The sequence below is a fragment of the Corvus moneduloides genome, chromosome 4, assembly GCF_009650955.1.
Source record: "Corvus moneduloides isolate bCorMon1 chromosome 4, bCorMon1.pri, whole genome shotgun sequence".
In the NCBI taxonomy this organism is placed as follows: Eukaryota; Metazoa; Chordata; class Aves; order Passeriformes; family Corvidae; genus Corvus; species Corvus moneduloides.
The window spans coordinates 5,746,239-5,769,057 of NC_045479.1; the positions used below are offsets into that span (position 1 = coordinate 5,746,239).

Genomic DNA, 22,819 nt, shown 5'->3' on the forward strand with positions numbered 1-22,819 from the left:
GTGACTGGATGCACACTAATCCCATTAAGGGCCCTCAGGCACCTGGGGTTTTCAGTTTTCAGTGCTATTTTCATTTAATCTTCCCATCTTGCTTCCTTGCAATTTTAGATCATTAAGGGGTTAAGTGAGATATATCCAGCAAATGAGATAAATCCAAATAAAGGGATTTGGATCTCCCAGTTCAGCGGGTTGCTGCCTCACCGCCTTCTCTATCAGAGTTTCAGGGGTTACCAAACACACCCAGACAAGGGCTCTTGCCAGAACCCATCTGGGTGAAACTGGGTCCCAGCTGCAAACAGCACACAGGATTAGTGAAGAGATCCTGCAAAAATCACTCACAACAACAATTGTGAGTGATGGAGGGGAAATGCCATCTAAAATGTTGATGCTCCTGCCTTCAGATCTCATTTCAGATTTTTTTTCAGAATGTGAATTTTTATCCTCTCTTTCTGAAGGGTGCGGACAGGGAAGCCTGTCACCCTGGATGCCTCCCCTCAGCTTTAATCCTGGTAAGCACAGGCAAATGAAGCCTTCATTGTCAGTCTTCCTAGCTCCTCTAAGAGCGATTTTCTCCTCTTTTCCAGCTGCAGAGCAGGAGGGGGCAGCACATTTTGGCCATTTGAGAGAGGTGAACCACACAGGCCCAGATCTGCTCTGCCTGTTGCCTTCCAAAGCTGGCTCAGGCAGCTGCTGTGCGGCCATGTGATGTGCTGAAGGCACTGTCTCTTGAGTGTTTGTTGTGTAGAAATTGATTTTTTTGCAGATTTTAAGGTCAGAAAGAACCATTTTGACTTTCCCATGTAACACTTTACACAGACTTAAAATCATAAAGAGAAATTTATGCCCTCCAGGCCCACAGCTTCTGCTTGAAGAAGACTGTAACTTTCAATAAGACATTCAGTCTGGAGTAAATATTGTAATAAATGACAAAACCATCCTATCCTGAGGTGAGTTATTCCTGGAATTACTTAATTCCTTACCACAGGCTTTCAGCCTCTTTATCATACAATTTAACCTCTATTCAATGTTTCCTGGTTTTATTCCCTTTTCAGTATTTCCTCTGTCACTTCTACTATCCCATTTAAAGTGCATCCATGCTGCTTTTGGCTGGGATACAGTTAATTTTCTTTACAGTAGCTTGTATGGGGCTGTGTTTTGGATTTGTGCTGAAAACTGATGGTACTACAGGGATGTTTTGGTTATTGCTGAGCAGTGTTTACACAGAGCCAAGGCTTTTTCTGCCTCTCAGCCCACCTGACCAGCGAGGGGGCTGGGGAGGTGCACGAGGAGCTGTGAGGGGACGCAGCCAGCATCACTGACTCCAGCTGACCCAAGGGATATTCCACACCCTATAGTACCTTGCCCAGCATGTCGAACTGGGGGGAGGAAGGAGAAAAGGGAAGGCATTCAGAGTGATGGTGTTTGTCTTCCCGAGCCAGTGATGGAGCCCTGCTGTCCTGGTTCTGGCTGAACACCTGCCTGCCCAGGTGAAGTGGTGGATGAATTCCCATTTTTCCTGCTTGGCTTGCGTGTGCGGCTCTTGCTTTCCTTATTAAACTGTCTTTAGCTCAACCCATGAGTTTTCTCTCCTATTCTTCTGATTCTCTCCCCCATCCCTCCACGGGAGAGTGACCAAGTAACTGTGTGGGGCCCAGCTGCCAGCGGGAGTCAAACCATGACAGGTACCAGAGCTGCACTCAGAGCACATCTATAGCAGGTGCCTTAATTTTATTTCAGTGCTGTGACAGCCAGTGTCCCCCTCCACGTCCTTAAGAGCAACCTGATAATCTCATGTGGCCTTGCCTTTTATATCAAACAAGCCATTTGTAAACGTGCAAAAGACGATTGGAAGATACTCTAATAAATGGGTTCATTCACAGCCATAGAGTCAAGCTGTTCAACAGGTCGCTGTAGTAATTTATGCTCTTTCTGCTGCCATATCTGCAGTTATTTATAATTCATACTTCTCATGATGATAATGAGCTTCCATAGCGTGTCCCCCATCGGAGCATGCAGTTTGCTGCTCCCTGCTATTCATCAAGCTCAGCAATTGGGCTCCTTTGATTCATTGGTCTCCAGACACAGACGAGGGGATGGCAATCTCAATTGAATGTTGGCCAAACGGAAAGGTCTGGCTATTAATAAATAATCATTCACATTAGGAGGTGATCCGTTGAAACTGGCAGAGTCCTTTCTTTCACGCCACTTTTGCTTTCCACTGCTCCTTTTCCCTCCTCTCCCCTCGCCAGCGTGAGACCCACAGACATGGCTTGGAAGGAGATTGCCTTGGCAATTGCCTCGGAGCTGCCCTGGCTGCTGCCAAGGCTCTGCCCAGACTCATCATTCCTCAGCACCGAGCAGGGGTGAACCAGCACGAACCCGCTGCTGGTACCTTCAGGGCTCCACCACTGCCCCCACGCTCCTGGTGCCAGCCCCAGATCCCCTTCGGGCAGGAGATAATGCTGGGACTACCTGCCGCAGGGACCCGCCAGCACCCTGCGGGTCGGGGAGGCCCTGCTAGGCAGAGATCAAAGGTCAGGGAGGGGTTTGGGGGATGTGGATGCGACCCCTTTAAAGCAGGCACGGCCTGACCTCCGGCTGGAGAAGCCAAGACCCGTCTTCAGAAATCAGAGTAATCCCGGGTGATTTTATCCCACTCCACTTCCCTAAATCTGTGGCTGCTGCTGCTTGGCGAGGGGATTAAGGGCTGGCAGGGGATTACGCAGCCACTGCAGCTCCCAGCGCGGAGCTCCGTCCTGGCGCGGCCGCTCCGGGGCACGGAGCCGCTCCGCACCTCTGGGTGCGCACCCCGCCCGCAGCTGCCGCGGCTCCGGCTGCCCTGGGCCGGACACCCCCGGGCCGGACACCCCCTGGCCGGACACCCCCTGGCCGGACACCCCCGGGCCGGACACCCCCTGGCCGGACACCCCCGGGCCGGACACCCCCGACGGCGCCCGGCAGCGGCAGCGGCGCTCCCGGGGCAGAGGCGGCTGCGGTGCCCGCGGTGCCCGCGGTGCCCCCGGGGCCCGGCCCCGCACGAACAGGGCTCCCAGCCCGGCACCATGGCGGGGGCCGCGGGGGAGCCCCCCCAGCGCAGCAGGAACGGCGGGGAGCCCCCGCATGCCGCCGGCCGGAGCCGCTGCTGATGGCTGGTGCCCGGAGGATGGGGCCCTGGGCCGTCCCGTGGATGATGCTCTGTCTGCTCTGCCTCCCGCCCTCTGCCAGGGCCCAGACGAAGATCCCGCTGGAGACGTAAGTGTTTCTCTCCGTGGCTGGCGTGGAGCGAGCAGTGCCGAGGGCATGGGCAGGCGGGTGGGAATGCCGCCCTGGCAGTGGCAGCATCGGCGGGGACAGGCTCCTCCAGAGGGGCACATCGCTGCAGCGGAGTGGCATTTCTGTACCTTGGCTCCTGGCAGAGGACACAGACATGGGAGCCACAGACCTGGTGCCCAGATCTAGGCTAGAATGCAATACCTCTTCTTCCGCATTCAAGAGTAGCAATGATACTCATCTGCTTTAGTTAAGTACTTTGACATCTATTAATGCTCTGCTTAATGCACTGGGCAACAGAAGGCAAAACCAGTTTAAAGACACACTCGTAAAACCCCGCTGCTGCTGCTGCTGCTGCTGCTGCTGCTGCAACTTGCGGAGATCCCACCATGGAGAAGGACACGAGTGGCCCCAGTTTGGCAGCTCCCAGCTGAGCAGAGTGGTTTCAGTGACACTGCTGGGTTTCAGTGTGCTGGGAACACCCAGGGGATGCCCAGCACTGGCCAGGTTCTGCCCGTGGGGGATGCACACGGGACGTTTGAGCGAGGACGCATCTCTTTGCCACGCACAAGACCCAGCCAGATTGTGCAGGGCGAGGTTTGCAGCCCCGAAGCTCTGGTCCCTTGCGTTGGTCTGGATCTCTACTGGCTGAAAAGAGCCTGGGTAATACACACAGACGTGGTTATTCACGTGTGTGGCCGTCAGAGGATGTTAATGGGAGGAAGCTAAATAGAGGAAGAGGCCACAGCACTTCTCACTTGTTCTTGCTCCACCTCTCTACAAAGGCGTAATGGTCCTTCCCAGAGCTCTGGAGCAAAGGAATGAGGCGCTGAGCTGCAATACAGAGCACACCCAGCCGTGGTTTGTGCATGCACTGCACATGCTGGGAGTCTTGATGTAGCTTTTGGGATGTGGGTTTGCAGTGCACCCACGCCCACGTGTGTTGGTGTGACGAGCGGCTCCTCCAGCACGGTCACTGCTGGAAAGCTCCCCGCCAGCAACACAGCCCTGGCAGCCCCCCAGGAGCACAACAGCTCTCAGCAATCCCCGTTTATAAAACTTCACCTTGGTAAGCTGATTTAGACAAGTTAAATCCTTTAAGGATTAAAAACATCGGCACCACGATTGGTAAAAGTTGTTGTGGGGCAGCTTCTGGGGTGCTGTATCCCAGGGTTGTGGGTGCAGGACTTGGTCTGGAGAGGAGACAACACTGCCAGCAGGTTTCAGAAGGAGATACATCTGAAAAATCAAGTCAGCTTAAGCCCTTTCCTGCGTTTGGGGAAATGTTTTTTATTCAAAAATTGCCAATCACACCCTTATAGATGTGCCACCAGTACAGCCCATCTGACCAGGAGTTGCACTGACCTTATCCAGGGGGCTCTCAGGAAACTGCTACCGATTTTACTCTTGCACTGCCAAGCCCTTCCCCAGCAAAGTGCTTCTGATTGGGGTTTCACAGAAAGGGCACAGAGGTTACACAAGATAAAATCCACCTTCTGCTAACTTCAAACCATGCAAATCAACTTTCCATGTCCAGGATAAATACTGCATATTTAAGGAATACCTTTCAGCATTGAAGCCTGTGGCATTTAGAAGCCAGCCTGTCCTTCCTGCTGTTCTTGCCACTGAATACAAGAGCAGGGATTAGAGGCAGGCAATCTCTGACCAAATCCTTTTCTGATGTGTTTCATTATAATGTGATAGCCCTTTACTACTGGAAAAAAAAATATTTACGTCACTTTGTACAATTTGGAACTTATTCCTGTACAAGAACAAAGAATAAACAATAGAAAAAGAGCTTTTCTCCTCTGGTACTAAAACCAGACCAATGGCTGAATTAATCCCTGTTGTTTCAAATCCACTCGTGAATTTAACCACAACACAAAAGTCGCCCTTTTGAAGTGAAATTTCAGTAGAGAAGCACATTGGCCAGAGGCCCAAAGGGAGTAAATGAGCAGAAAATGGATCTGCTTCCTGGGTTACACGGGGACATTTTGGGGACACAAAACCAGAGTCCTTCAAGCAGCAGCTGGGTTCGATCGGGGTGAAGCGACACACGGCTTGCTCGGCCTGTGCCGTGTCTGGCTTTGCTGCATCGCGCTTGGATCACCGCCAGCTTATCCCAAAGCTCACTCAGCTTTAGCTCCAGCAGTGCAAAAATCTGCTCAGTCAGTTCCTAGTGATGCTTCTGGGGTGCAAGTTCAGCACACAAACCACCTCTTCTTTCCGAACCACCTCTTCCTTCCCACTGGACACAGCTCTGGCTGTGTGCCAGCCATGGCATGGGCAGGAGTGCTGGCAGCTGTGAGGATGGTGAGGAGTTGGGGCTGGCTTCTTCTTGGGGTAATGGAACCACTGGGGAATGCTGGTGGGAGAGGCAGAGTTCAATCTGGTATGGCCTCTATAGGCTGTTCTTATTGCCTTTATACATCTGCCTGTGAGTTGGACAGAGCCAGAGACCTTAGAAGAAATTCCTCTCAACCTGATGAGTCTTAGACTGACCTTTTCTCTCACTTATTAAAAAATTAAGGAAACCTATTTAAGTTCAGCAGGCTGCTCTTAATCTCCCAGTACTCTAAGATTGTTAATTTCCCTGGCAAATAATTGTCTTTTAAAGATGTAAATGCCGGTGTATTTCTGCCTCTTCACTTTCCTACTTTTCAGCTTCTGTGAAATGCCACCAGATATTTTTAATGACACAATCTTTAGCCCTGTGACACAGGGATTTGGTGCCTTTGTGCCCTCTCGTTCCTCTGTGCCCCCTAACTTTCCAACCAGTCCTCCAAAGCTGCCGCTCTCTGGCCCTCTTTTTGGTCCCCCTGTCTTTGTGCCTCGTTCCTCCTCTGCTTTGAGACCAGAAGAAATACCAGTCCCTGAGCCAGAGCAGACATCCCAAAATGACACAAACCCCTTTTTAATTCAAGTTCTGCTGTGGCTGGAAGTTTCAAGAACTTTCAAGAAGATGCTCAACTGCACCCACTAATCAGAAATCACACCACAGACTCTTCCACCCTGCTGGGCTGAAAAATGATGAGGGCTGGAAGGAGTAGGGGCACACACATGGCCACACACATGACACAAAACAGAGGTGGGGGGAGGGAAATGGGGTAAAAATAAACATCCCTGCTAAAATTACTGTCCCTTCATGTTTAGGTTCTCTCATCCTGCAGTAAAAGGCAAGGAGACTGGAGAATATTAGTTAATAATACCAGCACAAAACAGCTCATACATGAAACTTAAAAAGCCAGCAGCAGCAGATGGGCATCAGGTTAAACGTTGATGCAGAGATCCTCATATCTAAGGGGATGCGTTAGTCACTACTACAACAAACAGGAAAGCATCCCATGGGATCCCTGTCTCTCGTTCCTTCTTTTATTCTAGGCTTGCTAGACTAACTCTGATATAGCCCAATAAATCCTGGTCTCCTAGAAAATACCTGTATGTCTTTTTCTCTAAGGACGAAATGATGAGATAAAAGCTCTGGCTCTCAAAACAAGATGCAGAGCACAGTGCAAAAAAAAAAAAAAAAAAAAATTGACTTCAGCTGGTGCTAGTTCACACTCAGTGGTTAAATATGAATGCCTCATTGCCAATTAAGGATTGATTTAAAAAGGCACCCACTGTCTCATGCTTTTTTTGTAGTAGCGGGGAGAGGTGTAGTGCAGAGCTGCAGCTTTGTGTGTGCTCCTGTAGCTGCCTGTGTGTTCCTGTGTGTGAGAGGGGAGGCTGAGCAGGCTTTCCTGGGTTGAAGGGAGCTGTTGTCATTATTCCACCATTGCTGTGCTGGCTTTGCTCCCGAGCTCATCTCTGTGTTGGTGTATTATTTGTGGTGCAGTGCACTGGGAAATCAGGCCCTGGGGTTAAAGCCTGCTTGGGACTTGAAGAAATCTGCTGGGAGCTGTAGGTGAGGCTCTACACACCAGGAATAAGTGGTGTACTCTGGTAAGTGGAGAAGGCCATTTATTGCATTAAATAAATCTCTCTTAGGTGAATCCGTATAGGTGGAGCTGCCTAACATGGATCATGTAGCAGCTCTCTGAAGTGCTCTGTCCGTTTTGGGAGCCATCTCCTTCGGTTTGGAGAGCTCAGTGTTCAGGCTGCTCCTGGACATCTGCATGTTCTCCACGTGGGCTTGCTGCCATCCATTATTTCCAGGATGGCACGAGTGTGAGGGGTGCTTACCGTGACAAGGCACAGTCTGCTGTGGCATCATCGAGCAGCAGCAGCAGCACCAGTGAGAGCAGAGGATTCATCTGGCTCATTAGTCTCTGGCCTGCTCTGCTGGAGGAGCTGAATCCAAGGGGAGAATCATGACGCCTTCCTTAAGTTCTGACACTTATGTCTCTTCAGCAGGTTTGGCACTAGGTGTCTAGCCCTTCACCCCAGGGCCTGTCAGGGAGGACAGATAGGTGTCTGCAGAAAGCAATTTATTTCACTTTGCCAGCAACAGAAGGAACTTGGATGCTCTGTAAGACCAAATTTGTACATCTGAAGTTAGGTGGGACATACTCAACTCGAAGCACAGTGACTGAGACCAGCAGAACTCAGTGTTTCTCCCTGCTGACCAGTGTCCTGGGCAGAATGTCCAAGAGCAGCACTGTTTCCTGCCTTGCTGCTTGTCTGGCTTGAGTCTGGGGACAGAACAGTGCTACTGTTGGAAGAGTGGCTTAGAGAAATATAGGGGGATTTGTGCTCAGAAAGATGGAGCTTTGCCTGTCTGAAGAAGTAACCAGTTTTGCAGACTTTGCACTAATAACATTGATTTTTCTTTTCTTGCCCTTTCTTTAGGGTGAAGTCCTGGGCAGATGCCTTTGGTGGGGAGCTGTACTCCATTGTGACTAAGTATTCGGGCTCCCCTCTGTTGCAGAAGGTAGGCAAAATGTGTGAGGGTTCTCTTTGCTTCATCTCACCTCCCCATGTGGCCTTCCAAGGTTCCCCCCAGGGTGGAGGAAAGAATGAGGCACTGGTGTCCAGCTGCCTTTTAAAATCACGGAGCTCTGTGTCCATAAGCACAGAGAGATGCCCTGTGGCAGCTCTGCATGAGCTGGAGAGGGAGATCCATTCAATGCCTTCCCTGCTTTCATCAGCCACTGCTGCACACCACCTTAATTGTACCACTTTTTGTTAAAAGTACTCTTTAACAGCACTCCTCATGTTTCCACTCTGATGATCACTTCGTGCTCCCCTGTACTGACCCTTCATTCCTCCTTTCCTAAGTCCCTCTGCTGCTCATCACTCAGCTGCTCATTGTCACCCCATCATCCCCTCCTGCAGCTCTCCAGCTGACACTAATTTCTTTTTGCTTTCTCATCTGTATTCAGCCAGTTGTTTATCAATTCTTTGAATTTTGCCCTTAAGACTCTGCTTCAGGCAGGTGCCCTGGAAGCCAGAGGCAGAGCTCTGCTTGGCTTGATCACCAAACAGGCACTACTGCAGTAAACTCTCTACCAGCATTCAAGGCTGTAGCTCCAGGGGCTTTAAACAAATGGTCCCTTTTGTGGCTGTAGAGAAACTTCCTTAAGTCCGTGGTGAATGGCTGCTCTCTTTCAGCCTTGGGGATCTCTGCCCTGCACCTCCCGAGTGCTGCTCTGGGGGACTGGTGGCTGCTGATTGCATCCAAAGGAGTGCAGACTCCACTCTGCAGCCATCCAGTTCTTTTGTCTTTGCTCTTTCTCTGATCCTTCAACACAAGCCATGAGTTGTCCTTTACACCTTCTGGGTCTGAGTTCTGTCCTCACATTAGCAATTACACCCACATCCTAGTGCAGCACAAAGGAGTTGGATATCATTTTCCTTGCCTTGCTGCTGAGCCCTGTTTCCCTGTCCCCAGAGTGCTGCTTTTTGCTTGGAGTAAGGGATCACATCCTGCAGCACTAACTTTGCTAGGTTTGGCCAAGACAGGCTTTCAGCACCCATCACCAAGGGCTATGCTGATCATCAGCTCCTCTTGGGAGGAAAGATTCACCATGCAATAAAAGGCTGCCAGCACTGATAAAGGTACTTCATGCACTAACCATGAGGCAGCTGCAGCAGGATGTAGATGCAGGCTAAAGTTTGCCTTGTAGCAGTTTTGATGATGCTTCTGCATTGCCTGTTGTCCCCTGGGGTCCCCATGCCATAGCTGCCAGAGGCAAGGTGACATGTGAGCATCTCTGGTGAGAGCTGGAGCTCTGGGTGGGGGGACAATGCAGATTTGGGTTGTTTGATATTTAGGCATCTTTCTGATGCTGTGTAGGTGTGGGCTGACAGACAGCTTGTGCTGCTTCTGCTGAGAGATTCAGTGAGTTCATGTTCCTTGGGGCCCAGGAGTCAGTGACACTGACTGGGGAAGGGGAACTGGGGTTAGCCTGAAAGTACCAGTGCTGTGAAAGTTGTCAATGCAGGCCAGGAATGGCACGTGTGGTACTGCTGTGAGTGCCAAGACAGCTGTGCTGTGCTGCCCCTCTGGATGTGTTGCATCATGTGTTTTGTCTCTTAGGATCTTGATTCCTTTGGGATTGGGATTAAATGAGGCCTGCAGGTGCTCATAGTGCCACTAAGAATTAGAGTTACAGCAGCTAGTTCTTGAACAAAAACTCACAACTCTTTATCAGCCGTTGGTATGATTCATTGGAAGCAAAGAAAGCTCAGTTTCAGATGAAAAAGAAGCCTGAATGTAACCAAATCCAATCTAGTGTTCATGTCAAGAAGAATTAAAGCAGAGCTGTATTTTCCTGATGAGCCTTATGAAATAATACCACTTGCCTGCCCAGTCCTCACACACAGTTTTGTTCTTGAAGGGGAAGGTGTCTGCTTTGCTCTTGCGTGTGTTGATGCCTGGGCACAGTCTCTGGAGATCCCTGAGCTGGACACAATGTCACCTGTGACTCAGGAGGAAAATGTCACTTTGAGCAGGGGGTACAGATGAGCTTCATCCAGCCTTGCTCTGTAAACACTCCAGCAAAGAGCCATCTCCTAAATTTGTGTTGTGTCGTGCCCTGCCCTAACTTGAGCAGTTTAAGCAGCTCAAGTTTACCTTTCAACCTCACTTCTTGAGCCTTTTCATCTCCTCTTATTTCCCTGGGAAATAAGGAAAGCGGGGAAAACCAGCCAGCCCTCACTCCAGTCCTTCTCTCAGCCTCCTTTTCTTTAGGTAGGTTGGGCACCTTCTCCCAGTTCCTCATCTCGAAGCAGGGACCATCCCAGGGGGCTGCCACTGCGACCCTGGCACCTCCAGCACTACAAGTGGATGCCAACAGATCTTTGACTATTAGGCAATGTTTTCATGCACCCTGGCAGACCCCAAACATCTTTATGTAGATCATCTCATTGGCACAGACTGTGGGTGCATTAGGCCCAGGCAGCCAAACACGCCAAAGTGTGGAACTCAAGCACGAGGGTTTGCCTGTGCCCCAGGCACATTTCTCTTTTTTAGGCTGTTACCTGTTTTTCACATCAAGTATTTCTCTGCATGCATGGGTGTGACCCAGCAGAAGGGTGGGGAGCACAGCACGGAGGTCCGGGTGATTCTTTTCTCAGTGCTTGTCTAAGTCCACGGGCATTTTGTCTTTGAGGAAATACAGAAGGTGCTGTTATCTCAGTTTGGATCTTATTTTGTGTCTCCCTTGTGCCTAATACTCTTGAACTACTTACATAAGCTTTCTTTTGTGGTTTTGAGTTTGCTTGCTTTTCTTTGGACTTTTTGTTTGTTTCCTCCAGAAGAGCCCTAATATGTTGCAAACCCAGGTGGTTGACTTTCCACCAGGCTTTATCATTCCCAGAGACCTGGTGAACTAACAGACATCCCTTGAATCCCCAAGGGCAGGCTTTTACCTTGCATCAGAGAGCTTTGCCCTGCAGTTATTAGAAAGCCCAAAAAATGTGGCAAAGACCAGACAAACTTGAGAAGTTCAGTCAAGACGTTTTCCTGGGTGAAGATGAAAGGAATGTCTTTCACACTCTTAATTTAGTTCCACTAGCAGTGAGTAATGCAGCACCGTGTACTTCAATAGGCTGAATTTTATGGAGGTGGGGACAAGAATATATATTTGGTGACATATCTCTGTTCACAGATAAAACTCGGGATACTGAATTCTGGATATTCTACTTCTAAATCACCACCCCCGTCACTGCAGAAGGGGAATCTTAATGAATTGCTCCTGCTGTTTTAAGGGAATGCTAAGTGTTAGATGCATAAGAAAAGATTTTCTGTTAGAGCTGAGCTAACTTTTTGGCCTCTTTTCAACATCAGATCCTTTCAGCCAGTTCTCCCAAGCCTGATCCCCGCTCTGTACTTTACAATGATCTGATAGCCTGAACCCTAAGCACAGGTTGTACAGGATAATCTTGGCCAACTACAAGCACCTGAGCTGACTTTCAGCCATGGTGTCTGGTGTCAGTGTTGGAATCACCACTCCATTGCCCACCATTGGGAAATCTTGGATGAATAGTCATCAATAGCCAGAGGTTTCAGTGGCAGGAATGCAGGCATGTAGTGGTTTGCTGGTTCATGCGTAGGAAAAAAGCTCAAATAGGATTTCAGCTCAAACCTGGTGTATTCCTTAGGGAAATGAAACTTTGCAGAAAGTTGTTGGGGGTTTTTTATGGTGTTTTGTGTTGGGGTTTGGTTTTGGGGTTTTTTCCCATCTCTGGCTAGAGCTCAGGGCTGAGATGTGTCAGACTGCTTGTGATTTCTCATGATTACTTTCACCCCAGTAACATCTGCTTGTGAGTATGTCAAAAGCACATTAAAAAAAAAATTAATGGAGAGGGGGGGGAAAGCCCTGCTGCTTTTAATTGCAGCTGTGACCCAAGGCAACCAGGGGCAGGTCACTCTGTGAGGTGCACGCTTGCCCCCCTTTGCTAGTGTTCCCAGGAGAGATTCCCCTCCTGCCCCGAGCAGGGCCTGGTTAGAGCCCAGCCTGGCAGAGATCGCCTCTCTCCCGGCGGCCCCGTGGCATGGAGCTAAATGGGACAGACACCAGCTGGGCCGTGCTGCGGTCTCACCACCAGCCAGGGACCTCGGTGGGGGTTGTGGCTGCACGTTCCTCTTTTGGCAGCGTGGTTACCCCAGCCTTCCTGCTCAACCCCTCCTCTCCTCCTGCTGCTCCCCCGCCCGCGTGTCCCGGCTCCCCAGCCCCAGCGGAGGGGATGCGAGGCCTGGCGTTTTTAATCCAGTAAAGCCCTTGCTGTTAATGGTGCCAGGCAGAGCGAGCAGCCTCCCTGCCGTGCCTGCTGCAGGCTGGATGCTGCTGCTATTTCTGTCTGACCTCCTCAGCGTTTCTTCCTCTGCCCGTGCTCAGCCACCCTCCTGGATGGTCAGGGAGCTTCTTGAACGAAAGGGGCTCCACTGGCTCACCCTAATGACATTCAAAGTCCTTTCCCCGCTGCTCCCCTCTAATTCAAAAGTGCCACCAGAGCCCCTGGTGTCTCCTTGCCCTTTTCACCACCTTGTTTTTTTCCCAGCACAAGAAGCCCAGCCCTGGCTGAGATTGCTGCTGTGATGCTAACACAACGTGAGGATGGAGGGGGGCTGTACACACTGCAGACAAAACTGATGATGAGGGACCAGGGAATTGCAGTTGGTTGCCTTTGTGTTTCCACACAGCTCAGGAGATAAGGCTCTGTCTTTTCTGAAATAAGTTAATCATCCTGTGTCCTTTTGTGGGTTTTATTACTCTTTCTTTCTGGCTATCTCTGTTAGCTGTGGGGTTTTTTTTTGGAAAGGAGAAATAAAGGCCACTGTATCCAGTCCAGGGCAGATTATGGTTACACAGTTTAGATGTACTCTTGGGGTTTTTTTAATTCCTAGGTTATATGAAACATGGTGAGAATAAACTGGTTATCTCTAAAGCTGTGAGATCTAGATCCTCCTTGTTACAGCATCTCTCCCTGTGGAGGCAGCACCAAGTAGCCATGCTCGTAGCTCCTAGTTTCTGGGAATTGCTTGGCCTAGCTTATGCTCCTGGGTGCCCAATAAAAGTAGCATCATAACTGTCTGTCTCAGCTTTCCTTGGCAGGCTCCCACATAAGCAGGCCCTTCTTGCTGGAGACCTGGCAAGTTCCCTCACAGAGGTGGTGGCACTGGGGCAGGACAGCAGGGACACTGCCAGGACATCTCCCCACCAGTGCCCCCAGAGCACATGTGACACAGGAAGAGGTGCAATGACAGCACATAGCTCCACTCCCTTGCTCCTCCCTCTGCCTTAAGCAAGCTGGAGGGGCATGATGTGTACAATGCTATTACAGATGTCATCACAGTGCATGGTTTGGGTTTTTAAAACCTGGCCTCCTGCTTCTCTCTCTAATTTGTAGTCACTAATTGCTGCAGGTGCATTGCTGCTTTCAACAGCCACAAGCTCTCAAGTGGGCCAGTTGTTTTTACTTGGTCAAAGTGCTTTGAGTTACAGCCACTGATCTGCACACCCTGAATTACAGGCTGGAAAAGAGGGAAAGGCAAAGATGGAAGAAGGTGATAAAATCAAAGCAGTTGTTTCAACACACCCTCCCTCACCAAAGACAATACCCAACTAGCAATAATAGATTTGTCCCTCTCCTTAAGAGCCTCCTGCTCAGCAGGATTTTCTTCTTTCCCTTGGGTAGAAGTACAAAGATGTGGAGCCAACTCTGAAAATCAAGGAGGTGGATGGCTTGGAGCTGGTGAAGAAGTTCTCAGATCAGATGGAGAGCATGCTCCGCAGGAAGGTCGAAGCTGTTGAGGTATGACCACTGGGGCTTGGGGCTTTGGGAGGGAATTCATGTCCTGTCAGCCCTGGAGCAGCAGGCACAGGCCTCCTGCCTGCACCAGGAGTGTGTGGGTGCAGGGGTTGTGTGAGGACTTCCCTGCCCAAGCAAGAGCCTGCTGGTGCAGCTGGCTGCTCGCTCTGAGCTTTAAGCAGACACTGGTGGGAGGGTGTGGGCGTTCAGACAAGGGGATGCTGGCTTCTCCCTGTGCTCAAATTAGAAAACAAGATAAAAACAAAGTCTAGGAATAAATATGAGGGAATGAACACTCTTTGAGGAGACAAGCTGTTTAAAGGAGGGGGAGAAGAAAAACCTCTCAGAAGTGAAAAACTGAGTTCATCCTTCTCTAATGTGCTCTGGCCGCTGAAGACTAGGCGCTTGTTTCAGCTGTGTGTGTGGCTCAAGGGGAATTTCTGCACCTCCTGAACACAAGCTGCAAGGAAGGTGCTTGGGTTTCCAGCTGTGTACACGGGGAAGTGTGGAGGAGGTGGCAAGAGGTCTGTAGCTGTTGCTGTGTGGGAGATCAGAGCAGGCAATCGTCCTGGCCCCTCTTACTTCCTGCATCTAAGGATTTATCATATTCCCATGTGTTTACCTACTATGAAAAGCATATTTCTGTAGTCACAGAGCCTCGACTGTTTAAGGTTTCTAATGTGGAAAAGTCATCCAGAAACACATCATTTGAGTCTCCAAGTGAAATGTGGGCATATTTAGTCCCAGAGCTTTGGCCCATTGCATGAAATTCTTAGCCAGGCTTTTCCAGGGTTTGGATTGCCTTATCCTTTGTGAAGGAGCAAAATGTAGTTTTGCTGAGACTGTTGCTGATTGTGCAACCCTGAAAACACGTACGTGTTCTGTTGGATCCCTTCCCAGTCTGTACCAATTGAGAATTAGTGCCCTGAAGCATCATACTGGAGAAAACTGGCTGATTTTATTGCCTTCCATAAATGGTAAGAGCTTATAAATGGCCACAGCATGGCTGAGCCCTTTACGAAATCCAGTCATGGTCTTTGTCTCAGTAACAATACCAGACTGAGACTCCCACAAGGCCTTTTCCTTTGATGAGATACTGACATCAAGCTGGGGCTGAAATGCCTTTCCCATGGCTTTTTGGAAGGGTTTGTGGAAAATGAAATTAAATCTGTCTGTTGTTCCTGTAAATGGACCTGTTTCTGTTTGTATATGTCCTGTGATACCTAAAATTGCTCAGGGGTTTAGTAGGGACTCCGGAGTAAGTAGGTGTGAATACACTTGGCAATAAATAGCTGCAAATAGTATACCTTCCAAGCTGTAAAAGTGCAGCACAGAACGACAGGTCAGCGGGAAAGGAGGGAAAGAGGGAAGCTTGTAACCCAAGACATGGTTGTGGGGAAGGAGGCAGTCGCTGATGCAGCTGGAAGAAATTCTGGAGGGCTCTGCCCCAGCACCCGCTCACCTTCCTTTCTGTGTGCTTGCTTTAGAGGTTGGTGGAAGCAGCAGAAGATGCAGATCTGAACCACGAGTACAACTCCTCGCTGGAGGTGAGTTTGTCCTGGTCAGTGACAAAACGTGGCACACAGAGAACGGGCAGAGCCAGGAGCCCACCCCCGCAGGCTCCTGGGCAGGTCAGGAATCACCTTCTCCTCAGGACACTCAGCTTGTCTAGAGACTACTGCGAGTAAGAGACATCCTTGGCAGATCCCAAACACAGAAACACCGAGAAGATTAGTTCCTTTGGCCCTGGGAGGGGAAGGATTTGGGAAGACATTGGGCTGCATGATATTATTGGCATTACTTTCACTGCACAGCCAACACTGTCGTTAGGCGACGTTTTAGAGCAAATTAGCTGGCACTTTGTGGGTTACTTGACTGGAAAATGAGCTAAAAATTGAGTGTGAATGAACAATGAGGAGGATGCTGTTACAAATACCCACAGCAATCCGTTAATCCAAATGAACTGAGTTTCTCACCATCTTTCTTAACAGCTCCCATCATCTTTTCTGTACCAGACAGACACCCACTCGTCAGGACTTCCCTTAAGGTGAAAGTTTGGTGCTGCCCAAGCAATTTGGATAATTGGCTTTCTGTTAATAACTGTTTGTTGTGGCCAAGCTATGGGATTATTGCTGGTGAAGGGAGCTGGAGTGAAAAGGCTGTGGAAGGAAGCCCTCTGTCCACAGCACAAGCACAGACAGCTTAGCAGATGGACAGGCTACCCATGCAAGTACATGTCTCAGTGCTGGGAAAGGCTGGGAATGAAAACACTCCTTGAAATCAAGCTAGTTACTAATTTCATCTTGCCTTTTTTTTTTTTCCTTTTTGTAAAAGAATCCCATTAGTCATGCTAGTTGGGTCAGCCGCATTCACAGTGAGGGTCATGGGTGAGTTGAGGTACATGACTCTGTATTTGCACACTACATTTGCACCCTCTGAGTGCTGTAAGTGCTTGAACATGAATCCTTACATAACCTCTGGCTCAGATAAAGTCAGCAAAACATCTTAAAAACGCAGGTTACCCAAGGACAAAGAATGCCCTGAATATACTAAAGTGGCTGTAGGTGGTAAATCTCCAGTGACCTTCACAGGGGGCACACTGCGTTGTCTTTGAGCACCTTCTGCTTGATCCTTTGCTCTTGATGAGTGCCTGCTCCTTGCAGTGACAGGATGAGGGGATAATCCTGGCTGGATGTACAGCAGGAGTTAACTCGGTAAGTGACAGCTGCAGGGACAGGGCAGGTGAGGTCGGCATTGCCGTGTCCTGTGCTAAACCTGGGAGCCAGACCCAGTGAGGCACTTCAGCTCTCCAGCTAATCCCTGAAATAGCTCTGAGGGGCCGCAGCAGTCTGCCACCCTGCCCCTCTGTGCCTAAGTGGCTCTTCTGCTCCTGGCATTGACAGTGCTTTTGGTCATACGGGCACACGACAACAAGAAACTGGCCAGAAACCATCGTTTGGGCAGCCTGACACTTCCAGTTGGTAACAGCTTGTTTGCTGCTCATTTTGATCCTCTTCGAAGCCCTGATTCTCCATATGTCCCCTCTTTGTTTTAAAGAGTGCTTTTCCCAGCAGTGCTGGTAATAGTCTGTCCTGTTCCCTCTTTGTCTTTCTCTCTTCCATTGCCTTCATCAACAGTTTGATTACTACAACTCTCTCCTGATTAACAATAAGGATGAAAATGACAATTACGTGGAGCTTGGGGATGAATTCATTCTGGAGCCAAATGAGCATTTCAATAACCTGCTGGTGAACACAACCTACAGCGATATCCAGCTCCCCACCAATGTCTACAACAAAGGTAATGGCCTCTACTTTCTCACTGCTGGGAGGTCGGTGTGCAAATTATCAGCATTAATACTGGAAGCAAGGATGGGGATAGAAAAACAGCACCTGACAGAGGGGGGGGGAAAAAAAAGGCAGGGTTGGAAAGGTGCTGACCAAGGGACAGTCAGTCTGTGCTGCACTGTCACTGTGGCAGGGCTTAGGTACTATCTGCTCTTGGAAAACCTCTTATGGTGGGTAGAGTATTCTCCTGCAGGCCCTCTACCCAACCAAAGATGCTGTGAGACAAACTGTGGTGAGACTTTATTGGCAATTGTCACACTGGATGAAGGGCTGGCTCTGTCAAGGCCTTTAGTTGTCAAGAATCTCATTGGTGACTGTGCTCACAACTGCTGTTATTTAGAGACACAATAGAGGGAGTTCTCTTTCCCCCATGATTTTAAATCAGTTCCACGTGGTCTGGCAGCCCCAGACCCTACAATCTTGCTCACAACAGAGCCACCAGCAGAGCTGGCTGTGGGTAGGAGCAGCAGAACTGTACCAAGCAGACTGCTGCCCTCAGCAGAGTATGGAGAGAGGTGGTCGAATGCCAGCCAGCAGAGAGGCACTGCCCAGCCAGCAGATTTCTTGCCTCTACACCTCGCCATGAACCAACCAGCTCCTCTGGCTGTGGCTGCAGGATGAGCAGGAGGTGTGAAGGAGGAGGGCCGCTTCCATGCCCACGGATCCTCCAGGGAGCAGTGTCCCCCAGCGCTCACTCCCCCTCTGGCAAACAGCAGCAACCCTGGCTCTCCCCAGCATTTCTAGCTCTTCCTTCCCGCAGGACTTACTTTGGCCTCATCCCTGGGGAGTCACAATCCAGTTTTTCCCTCCTTTTGACCAAAACTGCCTTTACTAAAGTGACTAAAGAGGAAGTGGTAGGTCAAAGCTCCACTCTTTTCAACACAAACACAGTTAATCTGACAATGACCAGTTTCTCATGACTCCCTGTTCCTACTGCTGCTGCTCTTTGGTCTCCTGAGGCAGTGAGTCAACACAGACACCAAATATAGGCTGCCTCCTCGGAGTTCTTGGAATCTGCAACTTCCTATTGATTCTGAGGAGATGGGGGCATGGTAGGACAGCCCAGGCTTTGTCAAAGAAATGGCAGGCAAAGAAGAAAAGACAGATTTGAGGAGGAAAAGAGGAGAGAGAGTGCAACTGTGTGAATCCTAGGGCTCCTGTGTCCTAGGTGATTACACCTAGCATAAATGTAGACAGTCTTTGTAGAAAGGCTGTCAGTGATGCATCAGGCAGCTGCTTCTCAAGAGCCACATGTCCCCTGTCTGGCAGCAGCTGAGCACTGCCTGTAGGGTGTGCCAGCTGTGCTCAGCACCGTGATGGCCTCCCTGAGTCTCTGAGAGCATTATTCCAACCAGATGCAGTGCTCAAGGGCAGCCAAGGCTGGAAGGAGAAATGGGGTTAATGGTGTCTGACCAAGCTGAGATCACCTGCAGTGGCCAGTGGTGGTCTGGCCTGGCCTCCAGGATTCCCTTGAATGGGCAGGGAACAGGATGTAGCAATGTAAAAGCTTTGGATAAGGTTGCATTCCTCCTGGAGCTGCCTTTGTTCCCATCCTTCTCCTCTGTCGGGGTGGCAGATGTCCTCCCTTCTTTTACACCCTTTCTTCCCCACAGACCCTGACATCCTTAATGGAGTTTACATGTCAGAAGCCCTGAATCCTATTTTTGTGGACAACTTTGAAAGGGATCCCACACTGACCTGGCAGTACTTTGGCAGCTCCACTGGATTCTTCAGGCTCTACCCAGGTAAAAGAGATTGGCTTTGCTCTTTCAGTGCAACACAGCAGCTTTGCAGGACAGGGTCTGTGCCACAGAAGAGTGCAATCTGGGAAGTCTGGGGCAGCACAGCCCCAAGAGGGGCAGGATGCAGTGAGCAAAATACTCCTGCATGGGCTGATAAGGCTGAAGGAGTAGGATCCAGCAGGCATAAACCACTTTCTCCCATTAGAACCAGCCCCTCAGGCACGTTGCCCATGCAACCCCAGAGGAGTCTGCTGGCAGGGGTCCCCCAAAAAGCTCCCAAAACACTACAGCAGGGCTATGCCTCAGGCTCCCCTGTGGGTTTGAGTGGTGGCCAAAGCCTCTCTGAGGATACAGGTGACAGATGCAGTGGCCAGCCTGCCTGGTTATCCACTCACCAGCTGTGAGTGGCACATTAGCTCATGGCACAGGAGGGAGGTCCAGTGCTTGGAGGAACCCACGAGATTCTGCAGCTGCAGCTTGGCCCGGTGGCCACTTGGTCAGGTGGCTGCATGCCTGTGTTCTGTGACCTGGCATGTGCGGGGGAAGGGGGAAGCAGAGAGGGCTGTGAACAGAGCCTGTAGCAGGGAATCTGGGATGCATCCCTGCCCCTGCTGCTTTTTTTATGCTCTCAACCACCCTCTGGGAGAAAAAACATCTGTTGTTGAGAACTACATCAAAGTGACAAAAAGTCCAAAGTGCACGCAATTGCTTCCCAAATTTCAACAGACTATGCCTAGGTACAGTTTTTTAAATGGAAACTTAATAAGCAGTTTACTCAAAACTGCCGGAGACCGAGCAGCTCTGCTTGTATTTCTGCAGAATGGCCACTGCTATGGCTGGCCAGACTCGTGTGCTCCCTGGGGTAGCCAGGGCTCAGCAGGGAACAGCAGCAGAGCAGGAGCAGAGGCCTGCCTGCCTGTGTGTGTTGACTGCTCCTCTTGCTGCTCTCTTCAGGAATAAAGTGGTTACCAGATGAGAACGGAGTCATCTCCTTTGACTGCAGGAACCGTGGCTGGTAAGTTTTGGAGAGCCTTGGCTGAAGCACCTGTCATCCTTCCTCTCTCCCCCTTCTCCAAGGTGATGCCTTGGTGAGTTGCTGATCAATAATTGGTGTCCTGTGACACTCCTGCTGGAGGTGGGGGGGTACATAAACAAAGGTAACAGCAGGTTAGGAAGCTTTGCCAGCTGCCAGCAACAGCTTCCCCTGTGGCATCTCGTGTGCCACATGGAAATTACCCTTCTGTGACTGGGAGAAGGGGATATTCAGCCTTCAGAAGTGTGGTGTGTTTACTCAGTCTGTGGGAAGCGAGGTGCTGGGGCAGCCTGATGCTGCTGGGTAGCTGTGGTCACGGTGCATGTGGTGCCGTGGCTGGCACAGTGTGACGGTGGCATGTCCAGCATTCCTCCTCCCTGGCTGCTCACCCTGCTTCCCTGTGTTCTTTTTTTGTGCAGGTACATCCAAGCAGCCACCTCTCCCAAGGACATCGTCATCATTGTGGATGTCAGTGGCAGCATGAAGGGCCTGAGGATGACCATTGCCAAGCACACCATCGTCACCATTTTGGATACTCTGGGAGAAAACGACTTTGTCAACATCATTGCAGTATGTCTGTCTCCACTGCAGTGCTGAGCTGTCTCCCTTGAGCCTCATCCCCTCAGCAAATCACAGTGACCTACCTACAGCAGCACCTGTGCTGGGTGGGGGATTAACCCAAATTACCCTTGGCAAGCCAGCTTTGTGTGGTCAGCAGGGTGGCTGCCAGGTCACTTCATCCCTCCTCCACAGAGGATGTTGGCTGCATCTTTTTGCTTGCTTAGGGATGTGACTGCAACAGATAACAAAAGGCTGTAGAGAGACACCTGAGCTAGCAAGGACCTGAGCTAATAAATTCACCCAGCTTGCCATAACACTATGTTTGGGTCCAGCAGCAGCAGTATGATCCTCGGGATAACACTTCCAGGCTAGAAAAGTACCACTCTATGCCTTCTTGTGCTCCAGCATCCTGCCAGGCTGCCCATATGGTTCTGAGTCCATCAGCTGGGCCTGCATTGAGCTTGGTCATGAAGGCTCAGGGTTACTCTCTTCCTTTTTAAGCCCTGGCAGGGTGAGGATGGGCTGGTTACCTGCAGAGAACCAGCTCCACTGACCACAGAAAGCAAAACTTCTTTCCATGATTCATGCCAAGACTGGTGCCATGTTAAAGGCTCCTCACCTTCTAATTTTCAAAGCTAATTGAAACACCATCTCTTTCCCCGGGCTTCTTTCTATGCTAGCGTGCCAGGGCACAGCCACTGAGATATAAATTCTACTTTCTGTTGATAGCTTCTTATGCTAGCTAATTAGAAACTCCAGTGGCAACAATTCTGTCTTTATATGACTGGACAGATGGAAGAGTGAACAGTGTTGGCAGAAAAATGGAGGGGGGAGTCATTAAGGAGTTTGAAATATCATCTGTTCTTCAAAAACAGCCCCAGAAATACCCTGGTTTTTATATATATATATATATATATATATATATTCCTTTACTGCACTCACACCAAGAACCCACTGGCTCAGAGACATTATAGCCTGACCTAAGCTCCCATTGATCAGCTGAGCATCAGTGGCCTCTTAGGAACTGCACTCTGCTGAACCTTGCAGGAAAAGGTTCACAGGGGCATTGCCAAGCTTCACCTCACATGTAACAGCCTAGAATCATCCACTCCCCTAAGTATCCCAGTTCAGTGGGTGTGTGCTAACCTGGTTTGTTATTGCTCAGCTGTGCACCAGAGGCTTCAGACTTCAGGTTGCAAGGTTCAGCTGGTGGCTGGGGACTCACAAAATCTCCAGAAGTCAAAACTAGGTGCAAAAAGTGCTAGAAGCAAGGCCAGGCATACAAGTCCATAGAGTGTGGATAAAAACTTTATGGTGTGAGGGGGGGGGGAAAAAAAAGGAACTTTGTATGTGTAGATATGCTAGAACTCAGCAAAACGCAAGAATTAATGCGTTATTTAAACAAACAGAAGATTCTTCAAAATCCTGATTTGCTGTGATCACTATAAACAATTTTAAGGGAAATAGGTATCAAATGGTATAATTCTCCATGCTGTTTTCTCAACATCCACCTAGGACACGAGCCCATTTTGTGAATTTTCTCCCATGACAACCCCTTTCTTTTTGCTTTCTCTTTGCAGTACAATGATTATGTTCATTTTATTGAACCCTGTTTTAAGGGTATCCTGGTCCAAGCAGACAGAGATAACAGAGAGGTGAGTGCTGGGCCCCTCTCGATGGAGCTCAGGTAGCTCTCTTCATGTAAGCAGAGCATGGGGTTAAGATGCTGTGAGATGGAGCTCCAGGGACAAGGAACAGCCCTCTCCCAGCAGGGTTTGCCCTTCAGAAGCCAGCACCAGTTCAGAGGTGTGTGCTGGCTCCGTGGCTCACCTTGGCTTACACCAAGCTGCTGCAACACGGGGTCAGCTGGTGGGGTGAGCAGTAGCAAAGGCTTCCCTGTGTCCCCACTGAGGAGGGCTTTTGGTGCTCTGATCCAGCAGGGTTCAGCAGCCCTGAGGTGGCCAGCCTGTGTCCAGGTGCTCCACCACCCTCTGGGCTGACTGGTAGTTTTAGCTTCTCTCTCTGGTTTTTTTTCCTTTCACTTTCAATTTTTTTAGTTTGTATTAATACATCCTTCCATGCCTTCAACAACCATATTTCTTTCCCAGCTTAGCCCTGGGTCTCAGAGTATGACTCTGGAGGATGAAGTCTTCTGCAGTGTTTCGCAAAGG

The 22,819-nt window shown here is 49.9% G+C and overlaps 1 protein-coding gene across 3 annotated transcripts in view; it reads left to right on the top strand.

The window, feature by feature from the left end:
• Positions 1–2,717: 2,717 nt before the first annotated feature.
• The window catches only part of CACNA2D4 (calcium voltage-gated channel auxiliary subunit alpha2delta 4), a 122,043-nt gene continuing 101,941 nt past the window's right edge, over positions 2,718–22,819 (top strand). For 2 of the 3 annotated variants that reach the window (XM_032106003.1, XM_032106002.1), the window contains exons 1-9: positions 2,989–3,252; positions 8,059–8,140; positions 13,852–13,968; positions 15,453–15,512; positions 17,103–17,265; positions 18,926–19,057; positions 20,009–20,069; positions 20,507–20,657; positions 22,229–22,303. In XM_032106003.1, the coding sequence (XP_031961894.1) occupies positions 3,146–3,252; positions 8,059–8,140; positions 13,852–13,968; positions 15,453–15,512; positions 17,103–17,265; positions 18,926–19,057; positions 20,009–20,069; positions 20,507–20,657; positions 22,229–22,303 (948 nt within the window). In that variant the 5' untranslated portion in view covers positions 2,989–3,145. Of the gene's footprint in view, positions 3,253–8,058; positions 8,141–13,851; positions 13,969–15,452; positions 15,513–17,102; positions 17,266–18,925; positions 19,058–20,008; positions 20,070–20,506; positions 20,658–22,228; positions 22,304–22,819 lie in introns of all 3 variants that reach the window. The other variant, XM_032106004.1, reaches the window with a different exon arrangement.